This window comes from Benincasa hispida, unplaced genomic scaffold (assembly GCF_027475165.1).
Source record: "Benincasa hispida cultivar pf3 unplaced genomic scaffold, pf3_genome.v1.1 HicScf1503, whole genome shotgun sequence".
NCBI classification, from domain to species: domain Eukaryota; kingdom Viridiplantae; phylum Streptophyta; class Magnoliopsida; order Cucurbitales; family Cucurbitaceae; genus Benincasa; species Benincasa hispida.
The window spans coordinates 15,346-32,407 of NW_028325858.1; the positions used below are offsets into that span (position 1 = coordinate 15,346).

Consider the following 17,062-nt stretch of genomic DNA (forward strand, 5'->3'; position numbering starts at 1 on the left):
TTCTTTTTCCATAACCTATCCTCATCTATAATATCATGGGCAAGAATTTCATTGAGTTCCGAAATAAGTTGTTGCACCTGTAGAAAGCGGGTTATAAATGATATCAGTTCAAGAATGACATATTGATCCCAAGAATCTTGGGTTTAGTGGATAGTGAGCATACAACAAAAAGAAATAAACACAATTAGTTACAATAACAAGACAAATACCTCCGGAATGAAGTCAATCAGGCCATAGGGAATAACTACAACACCATAATTAATAACCAAGTTCAGAACGTTTACTAATTGCATCGACAATGTAGTCTATAACGTTTTTCAAGGTAAGCTTCTTAGCCACAACCTGCAAAACACATTATAAATTCGATGTACCCTATAAACTAAAGCTCTATTAATAAATGAGTCAACATTCAAAACACATTATTTTTTGTCTGAACATTTTTTCGCCTGCATACATTCAAAACCAATAAATCTCCATGAGTCAACTACAACTAGGTGGCAGAGAACAAATTTTTCAAAGCTGACAAAAAAGGCATCCGATATCACTTGGGCAATTGAATATGATATGGGATGTCAATACTTAGTTACATTGCACCATATTAAAAGTTTCAACCTAATTCCATGAATCCTTTGTTTATCACAAATTTTCATCTTTACCCTTAAGTTTTTTTTTATATTTACCATTCCATGTAAAAATGCAAGAAGATGAAATTCTGAAACAGGATATATTAACTGACTCAACAATTTCAATTTTCATGTTTACATGAGAGTATCTATTGCAGAGATTATTAGTTATTACTGAGACAAAATCTAGTCCTCAAAGAGAATAAACAACCTTAACCTTAGGGTTGCATGTGGAGGTAAATGCCCTTCTTGACAAAGATTTCTATCTGGTAAAGCATGTAGAGATAAATGTCCTCCTTGACAAAGGTTTCTATCTTAAGTAGTTTAAAAAGCTACCTTTGCAACAGTCACCAAAGTTGAGTCTCAACGAAATATGGATTCTAAAGCAGTTACGAAAAGAAATGAGTACCTTGCAAACAAAATCAAATCCAAAACTTGTGGGGACCTCTTTGCATTTGAGATCACCATCAATAGGTTTTGGGCAACAAATCGCTCGGGTTTTCAAATTCTTACTCCTAATTTGAAAACAACAGAAAGAAGGGGAATATAAATAACAGAGTCTTGCACACAAAAAAAAAAAAAAAAATGGTACACTAGAGTAATTAATTACTCGACCTTATATTTCTACAATAAAAATAACATATAATAGCTTATCCATATATGACAATGAGAGTGAGAAAGAGAGCAAAAAGGAGGGAGGCAATAGACAAATTTCATAGTTCTAAAAAATACCTAAAGTTTTCAGCGAGGAGACAGGCATTGGTGTTGGAATCATCTCCACCAATTACAACAAGGCCATCTAGATCAAGCTTATGAGTAGTTTCTTCAGCTTGCTTAAACTGAAAATAGAACCGAACTGTCAATTAATGCCTTGACTACAACTGAGACGTCTCAAAATGAAAATTCTGAGAAGAAAGAGTTTCACCTGATCTGGAGTTTCAATCTTAACCCTCCCATTGCATATCTTATCAAAACCACCATGATAAAAGAAAAATGCATTTAAATCAAGAATTGCATTCAAATGGCAATCACTTAGCATCAAGACTACACATATTTACACTAACAATTCTAACAAGTGAAAGCTAGAAATCACTTCAAGAAAATTAACCTGATTGCGATATGGGTAGATAAATTGTGCATTCAGTTCTACATATTTACATTTCATGATCCCTGAAGGACCACCCTTGAAACCATAAAACGTGCTTCCTTTTGCATGAACCTGTAGGTATTCTTCACAAAGATCGTAGAAGCTGCTAGATAGTCACAACTTGAACAGAAAAGCAAACATTTATTCTTGATTTATAAATGTGGACACAATGAGACCCTACCAAATAGTACAGAAATCACATTATGCCCTCCCAGTGCGTGCCACCAAACTAGACAACTCCGATCTTCAATTTCTTATTCACCTGCACCGAACTGGAATCACTTGGCACCAACATTGCTAACGGTTGGCCGAAAAGATCAGGAAACAACTTCGTGATCTCATCTGCACGCACATATAACACACAGCTCATACACTCTATAACCTTAAGAAGTAGCAACTGGCCTCAAACGCATTCAGTAAAACTCAAGTTCCAAACAAAAGCGAGATTTACAATCATAAAAAAAACACAGAAAAAGAACAAACAAAACTCAATGCATGTCACTACTCTTCCTTTAAGACATCAATCAACTCAGTTACCAAACAGAATACAAAAAAAAAAAAAAAAAATTAAAAAACCAAGTTATGAAGGCTAGGGCATGTAGAGTTGGTTGCTTTTGTTAGAAGTTGTAGGGTATCAGTTGGCAGAAAGAGAGCTTTGAGAACATCCTACCATGACTTTTTGCAAGTTAATTTTGTGTAAAGCTTGACAATGAAAAGGGAGGATCGAGAATAAGAGGAGATAAAGAGGGGGAGAAAGAAGACAGAGGTGGGAAATATTAAAATTAAATTTTCCCTTCCAAGTCATCTTGCCACATAAGTCATCTAGTAAAATTTCTATTTAAATTCCGTGGGCTAGGAAAAGTCCATGCAAAAAGGAGAACTTGTAGAGAGACCTTTTAAATCTATTTCTTAAAATTCAAAGACTAAAATGGCTAATTTGAAACATGAATAACCAAAAGAACTCATTATTTTATTCTCTAATAAGCGTCCATCACTACTTCACAAGAATAGGATTGTCTTCCTAATTCTCATAATCCTTATTCCCACTAAAAACCAAATAACTTATCAAACGATTTTTGGTTTTTATACATAATATAATAAATATAATGTATAATATATATAAATAAATCGATAAATATGTATATATATACATACACGGTTTGGTTCAATTCGATTTTTAAATAAAAAACCAAATTAAGCCGAAAAAATTAGTTTCCTTATGATTTTAAACTGAACTGAACTTTTAGTAAAAACCTTAAAAAAAATGCATCTAGTATGTTAGTTTTAGTGTTCATCCCTACACTGAGCTTTCAATTGTGTCTAATAAGTCCCTTAAACTTTAAAAAATGAATCTATTACGTCTTTGATCTATTCAACATATTTTTATTTTTAAATACATGCATCTAAACATAAAAATTGAAATTTTAGAATCCTAAATTCATATCTAATAAATCAATATGATTTAAGAAAAGTTAAAAATATCATAAACCTATTGGACACAAAACTTTGACAAAAATCTGAAAGTTCAAGGACTAAAATTGTAATTTAACAAGATTATAAATATTAGAGAAAAAAAAACACAAACAGAGAGACTACCCTAGCCATTTTCCCAATATATTTTAAGCAGGAAGGTTGAAAAAATTTCCACTTACCAATATGAATATACCAGCTTCCAGGTGACATAAAAATCCCAAGATTTGAACTGACTGACAGTGCAAAAGCATGCCCCTCCTTGTCTTGAGCTAAACTTCTTTGGGATCATACATACCAAGGGTAACAAGCCTACTCTGTCCAAACAATATCCTTCCATATCCAAAGAGAAAAGAGATAACCACAATGGGTTCAATACTTCAGTATGGAAATGTATGAATAAAGAAGAGCAACAGAGTCATGAAGGTACCTGGTTGATACACATATATTCATTCAGCTCTAATTAAATGTATTTCTCATTGTAGATATGAAACCTGCATTCCTATTTGCCTATTTAAGCTAATGACTACAAGAACCTGACTAGGTATGAAACCCTATGCTAAAAAGGAAGAACTCTAAGTGTTGAATAAATGTTCTTCAAAAAGTTTGGAATTCAACTAATGGAAATTCAACTATGTGCAAGGTGTTACTAAACCAGGCGTTTGGTATAAAACGCATAAAATAAAACTAAGTCCTGACAATCATGTGTGAAATTGTGAAGTTGAACGCATTGCATGAAAGTCGCCGATGCGTTGAGAACGCGTGAGCAAGAGCAGAGAAAGCGAGAGGTTGAACGCAAGGCACTGGGCAGACAATCGTGTAGCAAATGAGCAGTGCTACACGATGAGGTAGACGATCGTCTAGTAAGTGAGTGGCGCTACATGATGAGGTAGGCGATTGTGTAGGCGGGCGCTGGATGATTGTGTAGCAATGAAGGGAGCTAAACAATGAGGTAGGCGATCGTATAGCAATGCGCAGAGCTAAGCAATGCGCTAGACGATCGTGAAGATGCGCACTGCGTCAAACAATAAGAAGTCACGTGCTAGACTATCGGGCTATACGATAGGTAAAATACTACACATCAGTGTAAGCGCTAGACAATAAGCGTAGAAGTTGGACGATAGCGCTAGACGATAGGCGAAATACTAAGCGATGGACGCTGGGCGCTGGGCGATGACGCTAAGCGATTAGTAGATATGTTGGACGATAAGGCGTCAGCACTAAACGATGGAGGTAAACGATGTGCGCAGTAGCTAAGCGATAGGCTATGCGCGAGATCGTTGACTAAACGATTGAGCTACACGACGGGTTGTTGGAGCTAAGCGATAGATGTAGGAACTAAACGATGGAGCGGTGCTAAGGACTGTGTTACGCAAGATTGATGAGCTCATCAAGACAAATGGCGTTATTGATGGAAGTCTGAAACAGAGATAGTAAGAGCTGGACGAATAAATGTTCATGCAAAGTGAGTTCGAATCACATATAGTAAGAGTTTGAATCACTTTTTCGGGCATCTGAAAAAGTGACATATGGGGTAAGTTGGTATATGAGAAAGAACTGACCTACATAGGGTGGCACGACCACCTCTTGAGAGGTTGTATCTCTTCCATTTGTCTAGTTTGCTTTGGACTTTGTCGATCACTGGTTGCCAAAAAGCCAATTGCTTAGGATATCCCCCCTAAAGGAAGGCCAAGGTACATAAATGGGAGGTAGATAGCCTTGCAATTTAGGAGGGCTGCTTCTGATTGTAACTTGAAATGGTCTATATTGATGCCACATAAAGCTGATTTTTCCCAATTAACCTTCAACCCCGAACACCACTCAAATAATTCAAGTATTTTCTTTAGGTTGCTGAGTTTTTCTTTGTCATCTTGGCAGAAAATTAGAGTATCGTCCGCAAATTGTAACAAAGAAACATGAATTCTATCTTTGCCAACAATAAAACCTTCAAACTTGCCTTTTTCTCGAAACTGGGAAAGTAATGCATCCAGGACTTCACTGACTAGTAGAAATACGAAAGGAGAAAGAGGGTCACCTTGCCTTATTCCTCTTGAAGCTTGAATTCTGCCACGAGGTCTTCTATGAAGATTGAGAATTTTGTGTTAGAACCCAAAAATTAGATTTGCTCTGTTTTTTGGTGTTCTGAGGGGGCAGGAGACTCTGTTTTTCTGGAAAAACAGGCTTAACCATTCTTCTCCTTACTATGTCTGCATAGGAGATTGGGACTGAGCGAGGGTTTTTTGTCACCTGTTCAACTTCAAAGAGGGACAAAGCATCATTTAACAAGGTAAGGAAGGAATATCAACCTGAATTAAGAGTTCCTGATGGAACGTGAATGAAGAATCGTCCTCCAACTGCAAGCCACACTACACATCATAAAAACCAGTTTGAATAGATTCGGATGTTAGAAATCTTGGTTACACCAGAAGCATCTTGCTCGCTTTTGACAAAGAAGCTAGATGTTGGAAGTTTCGAAAGGGTCGAGATGTTCTCCACAAACCAAAGTAGCTGCGATTTTGACAAGGAAATTTGCTTTTTGGCTTCCACATCTTCTACGATTAATGAACCAGCTTGGATGAGGGCACAGAAGTGGCTGTCCTTAATTTTACCGCTGATAACTTCGACGGCTAAGTTAGGCTTGGAGGGGAAGGTCGATGGATGGGCCATGAGAGATAGATGAGCCGAGGATCGCAGATGAGGGTTTAGGTTGGTGGGACTGAAAAGCTTGGTCAGAGATGGGGAGAGGATGGCGAGTTAGGTCAGAATAGGCTGCCAGAAGGAGGGAAAGGGAGAGAGGAGAGAGGAGAGAGGAGAGAGCATTTTCCAACCAAAGTAGTGCTGGAATTCTCCGATGGTCTAATCGATGTAGTCAGATTGTTTGGATTGTTACAACTTCAATATGTTGGGTGTACTAGCCTATCCTCATCTATAATATTTCTTTTTCCATAACCTATCCTCATCTATAATATCATGGGCAAGAATTTCATTGAGTTCCGAAATAAGTTGTTGCACCTGTAGAAAGCGGGTTATAAATGATATCAGTTCAAGAATGACATATTGATCCCGAGAATCTTGGGTTTAGTTGATAGTGAGCATACAACAAAAAGAAATAAAGCTGATTGTAACTTGAAATGGTCTATATTGATGCCACATAAAGCTGATTTTTCCCAATTAACCTTCAACCCCGAACACCACTCAAATAATTCAAGTATTTTCTTTAGGTTGCTGAGGTTTTCTTTGTCATCTTGGCAGAAAATTAGAGTATCGTCCGCAAATTGTAACAAAGAAACATGAATTCTATCTTTGCCAACAATAAAACCTTCAAACTTGCCTTTTTCTCGAAACTGGGAAAGTAATGCATCCAAGACTTCACTGACTAGTAGAAATACGAAAGGAGAAAGAGGGTCACCTTGCCTTATTCCTCTTGAAGCTTAAATTCTGCCACAGGTCTTCCATTTATGAAGATTGAGAATTTTGTGTTAAAACCCAAAAATTAGATTTGCTCTGTTTTTTGGTGTTCTGAGGGGGCAGGAGACTCTGTTTTTCTGGAAAAACAGGCTTAACCATTCTTCTCCTTACTATGTCTGCATAGGAGATTGGGACTGAGCGAGGGTTTTTTGTCACCTGTTCAACTTCAAAGAGGGACAAAGCATCATTTAACAAGGTAAGGAAGGAATATCAACCTGAATTAAGAGTTCCTGATGGAACGTGAATGAAGAATCGTCCTCCAACTGCAAGCCACACTACACATCATAAAAACCAGTTTGAATAGATTCGGATGTTAGAAATCTTGGTTACACCAGAAGCATCTTGCTCGCTTTTGACAAAGAAGCTAGATGTTGGAAGTTTCGAAAGGGTCGAGATGTTCTCCACAAACCAAAGTAGCTGCGATTTTGACAAGGAAATTTGCTTTTTGGCTTCCACATCTTCTACGATTAATGAACCAGCTTGGATGAGGGCACAGAAGTGGCTGTCCTTAATTTTACCGCTGATAACTTCGACGGCTAAGTTAGGCTTGGAGGGGAAGGTCGATGGATGGGCCATGAGAGATAGATGAGCCGAGGATCGCAGATGAGGGTTTAGGTTGGTGGGAAGAGGAAAAGCTTGGTCAGAGATGGGGAGAGGATGGCGAGTTAGGTCAGAATAGGCTGCCAGAAGGAGGGAAAGGGAGAGAGGAGAGAGGAGAGAGGAGAGAGCATTTTCCAACCAAAGTAGTGCTGGAATTCTCCGATGGTCTAATCGATGTAGTCAGATTGTTTGGATTGTTACAACTTCAATATGTTGGGTGTACTAGCCTATCCTCATCTATAATATTTCTTTTTCCATAACCTATCCTCATCTATAATATCATGGGCAAGAATTTCATTGAGTTCCGAAATAAGTTGTTGCACCTGTAGAAAGCGGGTTATAAATGATATCAGTTCAAGAATGACATATTGATCCCGAGAATCTTGGGTTTAGTTGATAGTGAGCATACAACAAAAAGAAATAAACACAATTAGTTACAATAACAAGACAAATATCTCCGGAATGAAGTCAATCAGGCCATGGGGAATAACTACAACACCATAATTAATAACCAAGTTCAGAACGTTTACTAATTACATTGACAATGTAGTCTGTAACGTTTTTCAAGGTAAGCTTCTTAGCCGCAACCTGCAAAACACATTATAAATTCGATGTACCCTATAAACTAAAGCTCTATTAATAAATGAGTCAACATTCAAAACACATTATTTTTTGTCTGAAAATTTTTTCGCCTGCATACATTAAAATCCAATAAATCTCCATGAGTCAACTACAACTAGGTGGTAGAGAACAAATTTTTAAAAGCTGACAAAAAAGGCATCCGATATCAATTGGGCAATTGAATATGATATGGGATGTCAATACTTAGTTCCATTGCACCATATTAAAAGTTTCAACCTAATTCCATGAATCCTTTGCTTATCAAAAATTTTCATCTTTACCCTTAAGTTTTTTTTGATATTTACCATTTCATGTAAAAATGCAAGAAGATGAAATTCTGAAACAGGATATATTAACTGACTCAACAATTTCAATTTTCATGTTTACATGAGAGTATCTGTTGCAGAGATTATTAGTTATTACTGAGACAAAATCTAGTCCTCAAAGAGAATAAACAACCTTAATCTTAGGGTTGTATGTGGAGGTAAATTCCCCTTCTTGACAAAGATTTCTATCTGGTAAAGCATGTAGAGATAAATGTCCTCCTTGACAAAGGTTTCTATCTTAAGTAGTTTAAATAAAGCTACCTTTGCAACAATCACCAAAGTTGAGTATAAACGAAATATGAATTCTAAAGCAGTTACGAAGAGAAATGAGTACCTTGCAAACAGAATCAAATCCAAAACTTGTGGGGACCTCTTTGCATTTGAGATCACCATCAATAGTTTTTGGGCAACCAATCGCTCGGGTTTTCAACTTCTTACTCCTAATTTGAAAACAACAGAAAGAAGGGGAATATAAATAACAGTCTTGCACACAAAAAAAAAAATGGTACACTAGAGTAATTAATTACTCGACCTTATATTTCTGCAATAAAAATAACATATAATAGCTTATCCATATATGACAATGAGAGTGAGAAAGAGAGCAAAAAGGAGGGAGGCAATAGACAAATTTCATAGTTCTAAAAAATACCTAAAGTTTTCAGCGAGGAGACAGGCATTGGTGTTGGAATCATCTCCACCAATTACAACAAGGCCATCTAGATCAAGCTTCTGAGTAGTTTCTTCAGCTTGCTTAAACTGAAAATAGAATCGAACTGTCAATTAATGCCTTGACTACAATTAAGACGTCTCAAAATGAAAATTCTGAGAAGAAAGAGTTTCACCTGATCTGGAGTTTCAATCTTAACCCTCCCATTGCATATCTTATCAAAACCACCATGATAAAAGAAAAATGCATTTAAACCAAGAATTGCATTCAAATGGCAAATCACTTAGCATCAAGACTACACATATTTACACTAACAATTCTAACAAGTGAAAGCTAGAAATCACTTCAAGAAAATTAACCTGATTGCGATATGGGTAGATAAATTGTGCATTCAGTTCTACATATTTACATTTCATGATCCCTGCAGGACCACCCTTGAAACCATACAACGTGCTTCCTTTTGCATGAACCTGTAGGTAATCTTCACAAAGATCGTAGAAGCTGCTAGATAGCCACAACTTGAACAGAAAAGAAAACATTTATTCTTGATTTATAAATGTGGACACAATGAGACCCTACCAAATTGTACAGAAATCACATTATGACCTCCCAGTGCGTGGCCACCAAACTAGACAACTCCGATCTTCAATTTCTTATTCACCTGCACCGAACTGGAATCACTTGGCACCAACATTGCTGACGGTTGGCCGAAAAGATCAGGAAACAACTTCGTGATCTCATCTGCACGCACATATAACACACAGCTCATACACTCTATAACCTTAAGAAGTAGCAACTAGCCTCGAACACATTCAGTAAAACTCAAGTTCCAAACAAAAGCGAGATTTACAATCATAAAAAAAACACAGAAAAAGAACAAACAAAACACAATTCATGTCACTACTCTTCCTTTAAGACATCAATCAACTCTGTTACCAAACAGAATACAAAAAAAAAAAAACCAAGTTATGAAGGCTAGGGCATGTAGAGTTGGTTGATTTTGTTAGAAGTTGTAGGGTATCAGTTGGCAGAAAGAGAGCTTTAAGAACATCCTACCATGACTTTTTGCAAGTTAATTTTGTGTAAAGCTTGACAATGAAAAGGGAGGATCGAGAATAAGAGGAGATAAAGAGGGGGAGAAAGAAGAGAGAGGTGGGAAATATTAAAATTAAATTTTCCCTTCCAAGTCATCTTGCCACATAAGTCATCTAGTAAAATTTCTATTTAAATTTAATGAATCTACTTGTAGAGGGACCTTTTAAATCTATTTCTTAAAATTCAAATACTAAAATGGCTAATTTGAAACATGAATAACCAAAAGAACTCATTATTTTGTTCTCTAATAAGCGTCCATCACTACTTCACAAGAATAGGATTGTCTCCCTAATTCTTCATAATCCTAATTCCCACTAAAATCCAAATAACTTATCAAACGATTTTTGGTTTTTATACATAATATAATAAATATAATGTATAATATATATAAATAAATAGATAAATATATATATACATACACGGTTTGGTTTGATTCGGTTTTGAAATCAAAAACCAAATTAAACCGAAAAATTTGGTTTCCATGTGATTTTAAATACATGCATCTAAACATAAAAATTGAAATTTTAGCATCCCGAATTCATATCTAATAAATCAATATGATTTAAGAAAAGTTAAAAATATCATAAACCTATTGGACACAAAATTTTGACAAAAACATGAAAGTTCAAAGACTAAAATTGTAATTTAACAAGATTATAAATATTAGGAAAAAAAACACAAACAAGAGAAAATTAGGACAAAAGGAATCAAAAGCTACAGTTGAAGAGATTTGGAAATCAAAGAATTTTGAAATTGATTTTGTATAAATTAAAAAAATTTAAAAAAAAAATTTAAAAAAAAAAAAAAAAAGTCTTGCAGAAGTGCAAAATGAAAACAACAGATTTTGGGTAGTTTTTTGAAAATTTTCCTGCTCTTTCAACTTTTCTGCTTCAACATTTCAAGAATTCAATGTTTTTTGTCGCTCTAAACAAGCAAAAACGACGTCAGATTCCCTAAGCAGCAAAACAGAAAAGTGGCTAAAAAAATATGGTTCAATGGGGAAGCAAAAGTTGGTTTCTTGCAGCAGAGGTTTTAGAATCTTTGAAGATAAGATGATCTTATTAAAACGATGGTAAAATTCTGCACGCCACGATATTAAAGAAGACAGATGAATATGTAAAGAAATTTTAACCTGTAAGTTCTGGTGTGTAAGCTCTTGGAGTGGACCTTGCTGAATTTTTATTTGGACAACATGCAGCGGAACAAGCTTTTGAGGAAGGAGTCATGACACAGCCTATTTTGCTCTGCCTTGTAAAATTGTGTAAAGAAGCAGCTCTAAGTTCATCTCTGGAGAATGATTGTGGATTGCTTGTTGTGATGATAGTTTAGACTGCTCATTAGATTTTATGGTCACCAATAATCTCCACAGGAGCAAAACCCATCTTTAAAATGATGAAACCTACTTGAATCTCTAACAATAATTTCCCGTTCAACAATCTGTGAGATCACCTTGATTGCAGCATTACAGTCTGTACAAGCTCCCAAGTTTTTCATTACCACGATTGGCGACCCATCTAGTGTGTTGAGTAGAGCAAACACAATCGCTAAGCGTTCACTGTGGTATTTAAGAGACTCAACTTTAATAACCTCATCCACATCGTGAAGGGCACAAGTTGAGTCTGGCTTATATCCTTTCTTCTCCATTTCCTTGGTCCTGCTTTGAGTAGAAATCTAGTAATGCATTTCCCACAAACACGTTCCAAACGAAGTTGGTCTTGAGAACAAGACCGTGAACTTGTTGTCCAAACTTTGTGTCATCTAGAACAACAGCAGCACATTTGGGCTACAAACGTAAAATTTGAAGGCTTTATTCCACTACTATGCAGTTCAAGGAAGAGTTTTATTGCTTCTTCACTCAATCCCTCATTTGAGTAACCTGTCATTAATGCATTGAAGGTTATTGTGTCTTTGCTTAACATCTGCTTGAAGAGCTGACTAGCTAAACATAAGCAATGGGTTTTGCAATAAGCATCAACCAACGAGTTGCAAACCATGAGATTGTACTCATATCCAAGTTTAACGACATGGGTATGAATTTGAACAATCACATTCTTAGTTTTCAGTTCACCACAGTCTGATAAGAAAGTCACTAGAGTCACATAATCTGGTTCTGTCCCTCCCCTTCTCATATCAGCATAAAGCCTTGAAGCTTCTTTAGATTGATTAGATTGATTAGATTGCAAATAACCACCAATCAAAATTGTCCATGACACTGTCGTACATTCCACCGTGTCATCAAACAACTCTCTAGCTTTAGACAATTTCCCAAACTTAAGGTAACCAGAAATCACCATGTTGACAGAGATCGTATTCTTGCAAGGCATTTGATCAAACACCAAATGTGCGTGAAAAAGATCTCCTCTCTTGAGAAAATCGTTGACCTGGAAGTTAGAGCGGCAAATATTTGCATTGAAGCCAGTTTTAACAATGTGGACATCAATAAAATGATTACCATTCAAGGATGGCTTTGGAGCTGGCGAGTTTCTTAGAACAAGGTTTTGAACTAAAGTCGCTCTATATGGCGTCATAGAAATTCAATCACCATTTAGCCCATTTAGCCATAGAATTGAATACCACATATGCATGTCTAACACCAGCTAACAAGTTTGCCTTAGCATTGAACAAGAAAAGCTACATACAACAAGAAAACTAATGGGTAATCTTAAATCCATCATTAACAGACTTACCTGCTCTTCAGACTACAACCCAGAAGAGAATATTGCAAACTGCAAGGGGGTAAGGAAAGTGATTTTCAACTTGAAGATGTCTTACATGTTGAGACAGCCATTCGTTACATTTGGAGAAGTGTATTGAATGATTAATGATGGCGTCTTCTTCTGAAGTATTGGCGTCTTCAGAGCATTTCGAAGTGAAAAAACTTGGTTCAAAAGTAGGATGGAAGTGAAGGGAATAAGATTGAGCTTCGTTGAAGTTAGAGAATAAACGAAGGCAAATGGTAAATGGTTCCTCCTTCCTCCGTATGGAGACAGAGCGATGATCGGTGGCCTAGCGATGATCGGTAGGGTTTCAAAATTTTGGCCCTGTAACGGTTGAGTTTCTCCAAGACAACGCGCCAGAAGAAAGCCGATCCGAAACTCTGGCGATAAAGTCGTCGCAAAGAGATCCATCACCGTTAACTTCAGTAACATTACAGAGGTGACGAACAAGATCAGTGACTTGGCGAGCAATGGCGTCATCGTCGAAGGAGCAGAGTGCGGCGACGAAGGGAGCGACAATGAAGTGAGAATGGAAAGTGAGAAAGGTCTGGAGGAATGGGGAGAACTGGGAGAGTGCGTAGGAGACGTGAACTTTGGGAGAGAGGGGATCGGAGATGAGATTGGAGAAGCAGAGAAGGCAAATGGTTCCTCCTTCCTACGTATAGAGGCAGAGCGATGATCGATGGCCATGGGAGAGGAATGGATTGATCATCTTCTTCCTGCGCTGGTTCGGGGAATGGATCTCTCGGACGAGGGTTTCAAAATTTTGGCCGTTGAGAGTTTTGCAATACATATCTTGCTGTAATAAATAACAAACCAATTTCTACTTCAAATTGGAAAATACTCTTCGGTCAAAGAGGACATGGGCCAACATTGAATTCATATTCTATATTTTTCTTCTTCTTTGTAAAAAATAAAAAAATCATATTCTCTAGTTGAATTCAAAATTAATATAGGTTAAATTACAAATTTTTCTCCATAGTTTCTCCAAATTTTTCTAAAGTACTTCAAATAAAAGTATGTAAGCATTTTAATTACTCAAGTAGAAATTTTATTTTACATTGTAAAAGGTGATTTTGGTCCGAGTTTTTTAAGATTCAAATTTAAGATGGGTGTTTGTTTGATTTTCAATATTTCCAAATAGACCTTTTTAAGTCTCCAAAAATTAAGAAATTATTTAAGTATGAGTTTGGTGCGGAGACTTGAATTAATAAGTTGAGTTGGTAAAAATTTTATGTGGAGTTTAAAAAATTTTGGAGTTTAGTTTAGTTAGTAAATTTATGTTTGGGCTATAGAGTTAAGTTATCAAGTCGAGGGTATCTAGTATAGCTTTTTGTAACTTAAAAAAGTATAATAGTTGGTTGGTTATTTTTGTTTACTCAACATTTTAGTCAAACATTTGACTACACACATATTTTCTTGAAATTTCAACACTCAATTGATATGTCAACTTAAAAACTTCACATATATTTTCTAATTTTCTGCTTATAATCATTGGAGTTGGGGTAGATAAAATAATCTTGTTTGAAATTCTTAATCAAAATTAATGGCATGATGATCGATCGATTTTACTGGAATTCGATTCTCTTCAGACCCAACCTAAGGGATTTGTAGGTGAGTAGTATCCTACCTTTGTCAATTGAATCGTTCTCTATATAGACTCAAGCAAATCCCACGAGCTTGGTATGACTACCTCAAAATTAATATCTTACTTGGCTGGAATTTTTGCAACTCTAAGGATGATACCTCGTTTTTTTTCCTTCAAGTTTGAAACCACTATTATTTTCTTACTGATCTATGTTGATGATATTGTTGTAACAAGAAATGATTCTCATTTTATTACCAGATTTATTGGTGAATTGAATTGCTTATTTACGTTAAACGATATTGGTAACTTTAGTTTCTTCCTTGGCTTTGACGTATACCGAACTGCAGAAGGTTTATTATCCTTAGCCAGAGTAAATACATCGTTGATTTATTGCATAAATTGAATTTCCAGCACCTTAAACCAGCCCCAAACCTGTTGTTGTTGGAAAATTTTCATTAGTTTATGATAGAGATCTTCTTCCTAATCCCACCGAGTATAAAAGTTTGATAGGTACACTCCAATATCTTACACATACACGACATGGATCTCGAGAAAACAATATGTTGTGGCTCATTCGAGTACAGAGTACAAATATAGAGCTTTAGCTCGAGTTACAACACAGATTTGTTGGCTTGAATCCTTACTCACAGAAGTTGACCTTCGTCCTTCTCACACATCCATCCTCTGGTATGATAACATGAGTGCCCTTTTCCTCGTCTGCCAATTAAATATTCATTTTATTTGTGGTAAAGTTATAGCACGTCAACTTGATGTTCGGTATGTATCCTCAGTGACCAAATTACTAACCGTTTGACCAAACCATTCTCTGAAGCAAAATTTGCAGAACTTCGTGGCAAACTCCGAGTGGTCATCTCACTCACTCGCTTGAGGAGGGATGTTAGGTTTGTTGTATAATTCATCCAAGATTCTAGCACTAACTGCTTGAAAATTTCCCTCTTTAATCATAGAATATGGTTGCAATTTTGTTCGTTTCCTTATATGTACAGTTGCTTTATATATGAGCCTATGTACAGGAAATAATATCATTCAACATTTTCACATTATTCTAGTTTTCTCTCTGTTTGTTTCTTAAAAAATGACAAATGGGAACATGAAATGGAATCACGATATTGAAATTTGTAGTGAGATTTATTACATATTTTTGGTTGATTGTTCATGAAACTGCAATTAAATAGAGTGATTTTAAGAGTGTAGAGCTACGGTAACTTCCAAACCATTGGCCATGGAGAGAATAGTCATCATTCTGTAGTTGACTCGATGCCCACTCACCAAACTGAATTTGTAAAATCTGCACAAAATGGCAAGAGCCATTTTCATTTGTAGATATGCCGAGTCTTTCCCCATGCAGATCCTTGGTCCAACCTGCATGCCAAAACCATTATTTCACCTTAAGTTTCATATTACGGGTCCCGTTTGATAATCATTTCGTTTTTTTGTTTTTAGTTTTTTAAAATTAAACTTATTTTCTCCTCATTTCTTATAATGATTTGTATCTTTCTTGAGTACATTAGTTAAATTCTTAGCCAATTTCTAAAAATAAATACAAGTTTTTAAAATCTTAAAAGTGTTTTTTATACATAAGTTTTAAAAGAAAAAAAAAAGCTAAAACATTTTAATTATATATGTGTGTGGAATATTTTAATTTTAATTTTAATAATATAATAAGTTTATAATAAAAAGCACGAAAACTAATTTGTAATGTATGCTTAACCTAAAATTTGTATAGTAGGTTGAGGTTTTTTTTTTTTTTTTTTTTAATTCTTTGTGATATGTATTTTTCCTAGTGTATTAGTATATCAATTTCTCAATTGGTTACGATTTAGATCTTGATTATTTCATTACGTTAGGACTTTTAACCCTACAACTGGTATAAAAACCAACTCGTATAATTAATTTAGAAATTTCAAAATTTGCATTGGTTTGGTTGGTTGAATTGCATTATGTGGTTTGCGAATGAATGTTTATGGTAAAGTTTGGTCTTATATTACATGTTTAATTTGATTAATTTGTATAGAACCCTGCGTTTTTTGGCATTTTATCATATAATTCGAGTCTTCTGTAAGCCCATGTTTAGAATTAGGGTTGTTAACAATGAAGATCGAGACCAATTTGTAAATTCTTAATCCAAATAAAATGACTACATATATAATCCCAAAAAATTGATACAAACAAAACAAATGTTTAGATTATAGCGATACCAAAATTCTCACACAAAAAATATGAAGCTCCGATGTTTGTCGTCATATCAATCACCTTATAAAAAATGAAACAAAATAGCTTTCATAAATCATCATGATCTATCTATTATAACGATAGATTAGCTAATGAACTAAGTAAACACTTAATTCACAAAGTAGTAGCCAAATTTTCTTACATAGTTTGACTTTATCCATTGGCAATGCAACAGTAGTGCCCATAACATCGTCAATAATAATACTGTAAGATGTAGGCCTCCATAAGGAAAAAAAATGTATGAAATACATGAAATCATCAATTATACTACTTGAACAAGATGTTCCCACATGATTGGGTTCAACACGCTCCTAAAAAAAATGCATGAAATCATTCAAACGCCGAGAAGCCAATGAGCCATTGGGGGGAAGGGGAGGTTATAACCAACACAAATTCACAACATTTAGAAACTCCTACTTGAACTAAATCACTACTCAAATGCCAACAAGCAAGAAATAGAAAAAAATAATAAATGAAAAATCAGCGA

General features: G+C 35.5%; 2 protein-coding genes across 9 annotated transcripts; both read right to left on the bottom strand.

The window, feature by feature from the left end:
• Window positions 1–1,606: 1,606 nt before the first annotated feature.
• LOC150031045 (pyrophosphate--fructose 6-phosphate 1-phosphotransferase subunit beta 1-like) lies at window positions 1,607–13,569 on the bottom strand. Of its 8 annotated transcripts, none has more exons than XM_090309334.1 (9): window positions 11,150–13,569; window positions 9,502–9,663; window positions 9,282–9,392; window positions 9,098–9,136; window positions 8,905–9,011; window positions 8,590–8,695; window positions 7,846–7,896; window positions 3,423–7,631; window positions 1,607–2,112 (listed from the first exon to the last, which is right to left on the bottom strand). In XM_090309334.1, the coding sequence occupies exons 3-8, from the start codon at window positions 9,336–9,338 to the stop codon at window positions 7,542–7,544; spliced, it is 450 nt and encodes a 149-aa protein (XP_090165460.1). In that variant the 5' UTR covers window positions 9,339–9,392; window positions 9,502–9,663; window positions 11,150–13,569; the 3' UTR covers window positions 1,607–2,112; window positions 3,423–7,541. The 8 variants fall into 8 exon arrangements, with proteins under 8 accessions (XP_090165460.1, XP_090165459.1, XP_090165453.1 ...); XM_090309333.1 differs by having other exon boundaries at window positions 9,282–9,403; XM_090309327.1 differs by having other exon boundaries at window positions 9,282–9,663.
• Window positions 9,551–12,545, bottom strand: LOC150031046 (putative pentatricopeptide repeat-containing protein At2g01510). Its single transcript, XM_090309326.1, has 3 exons — window positions 11,809–12,545; window positions 11,421–11,671; window positions 9,551–9,663 (listed from the first exon to the last, which is right to left on the bottom strand). Exons 1-3 carry the CDS (start codon window positions 12,543–12,545, stop codon window positions 9,551–9,553), a joined length of 1,101 nt encoding a protein of 366 aa, XP_090165452.1.
• Window positions 13,570–17,062: the final 3,493 nt, after the last annotated feature.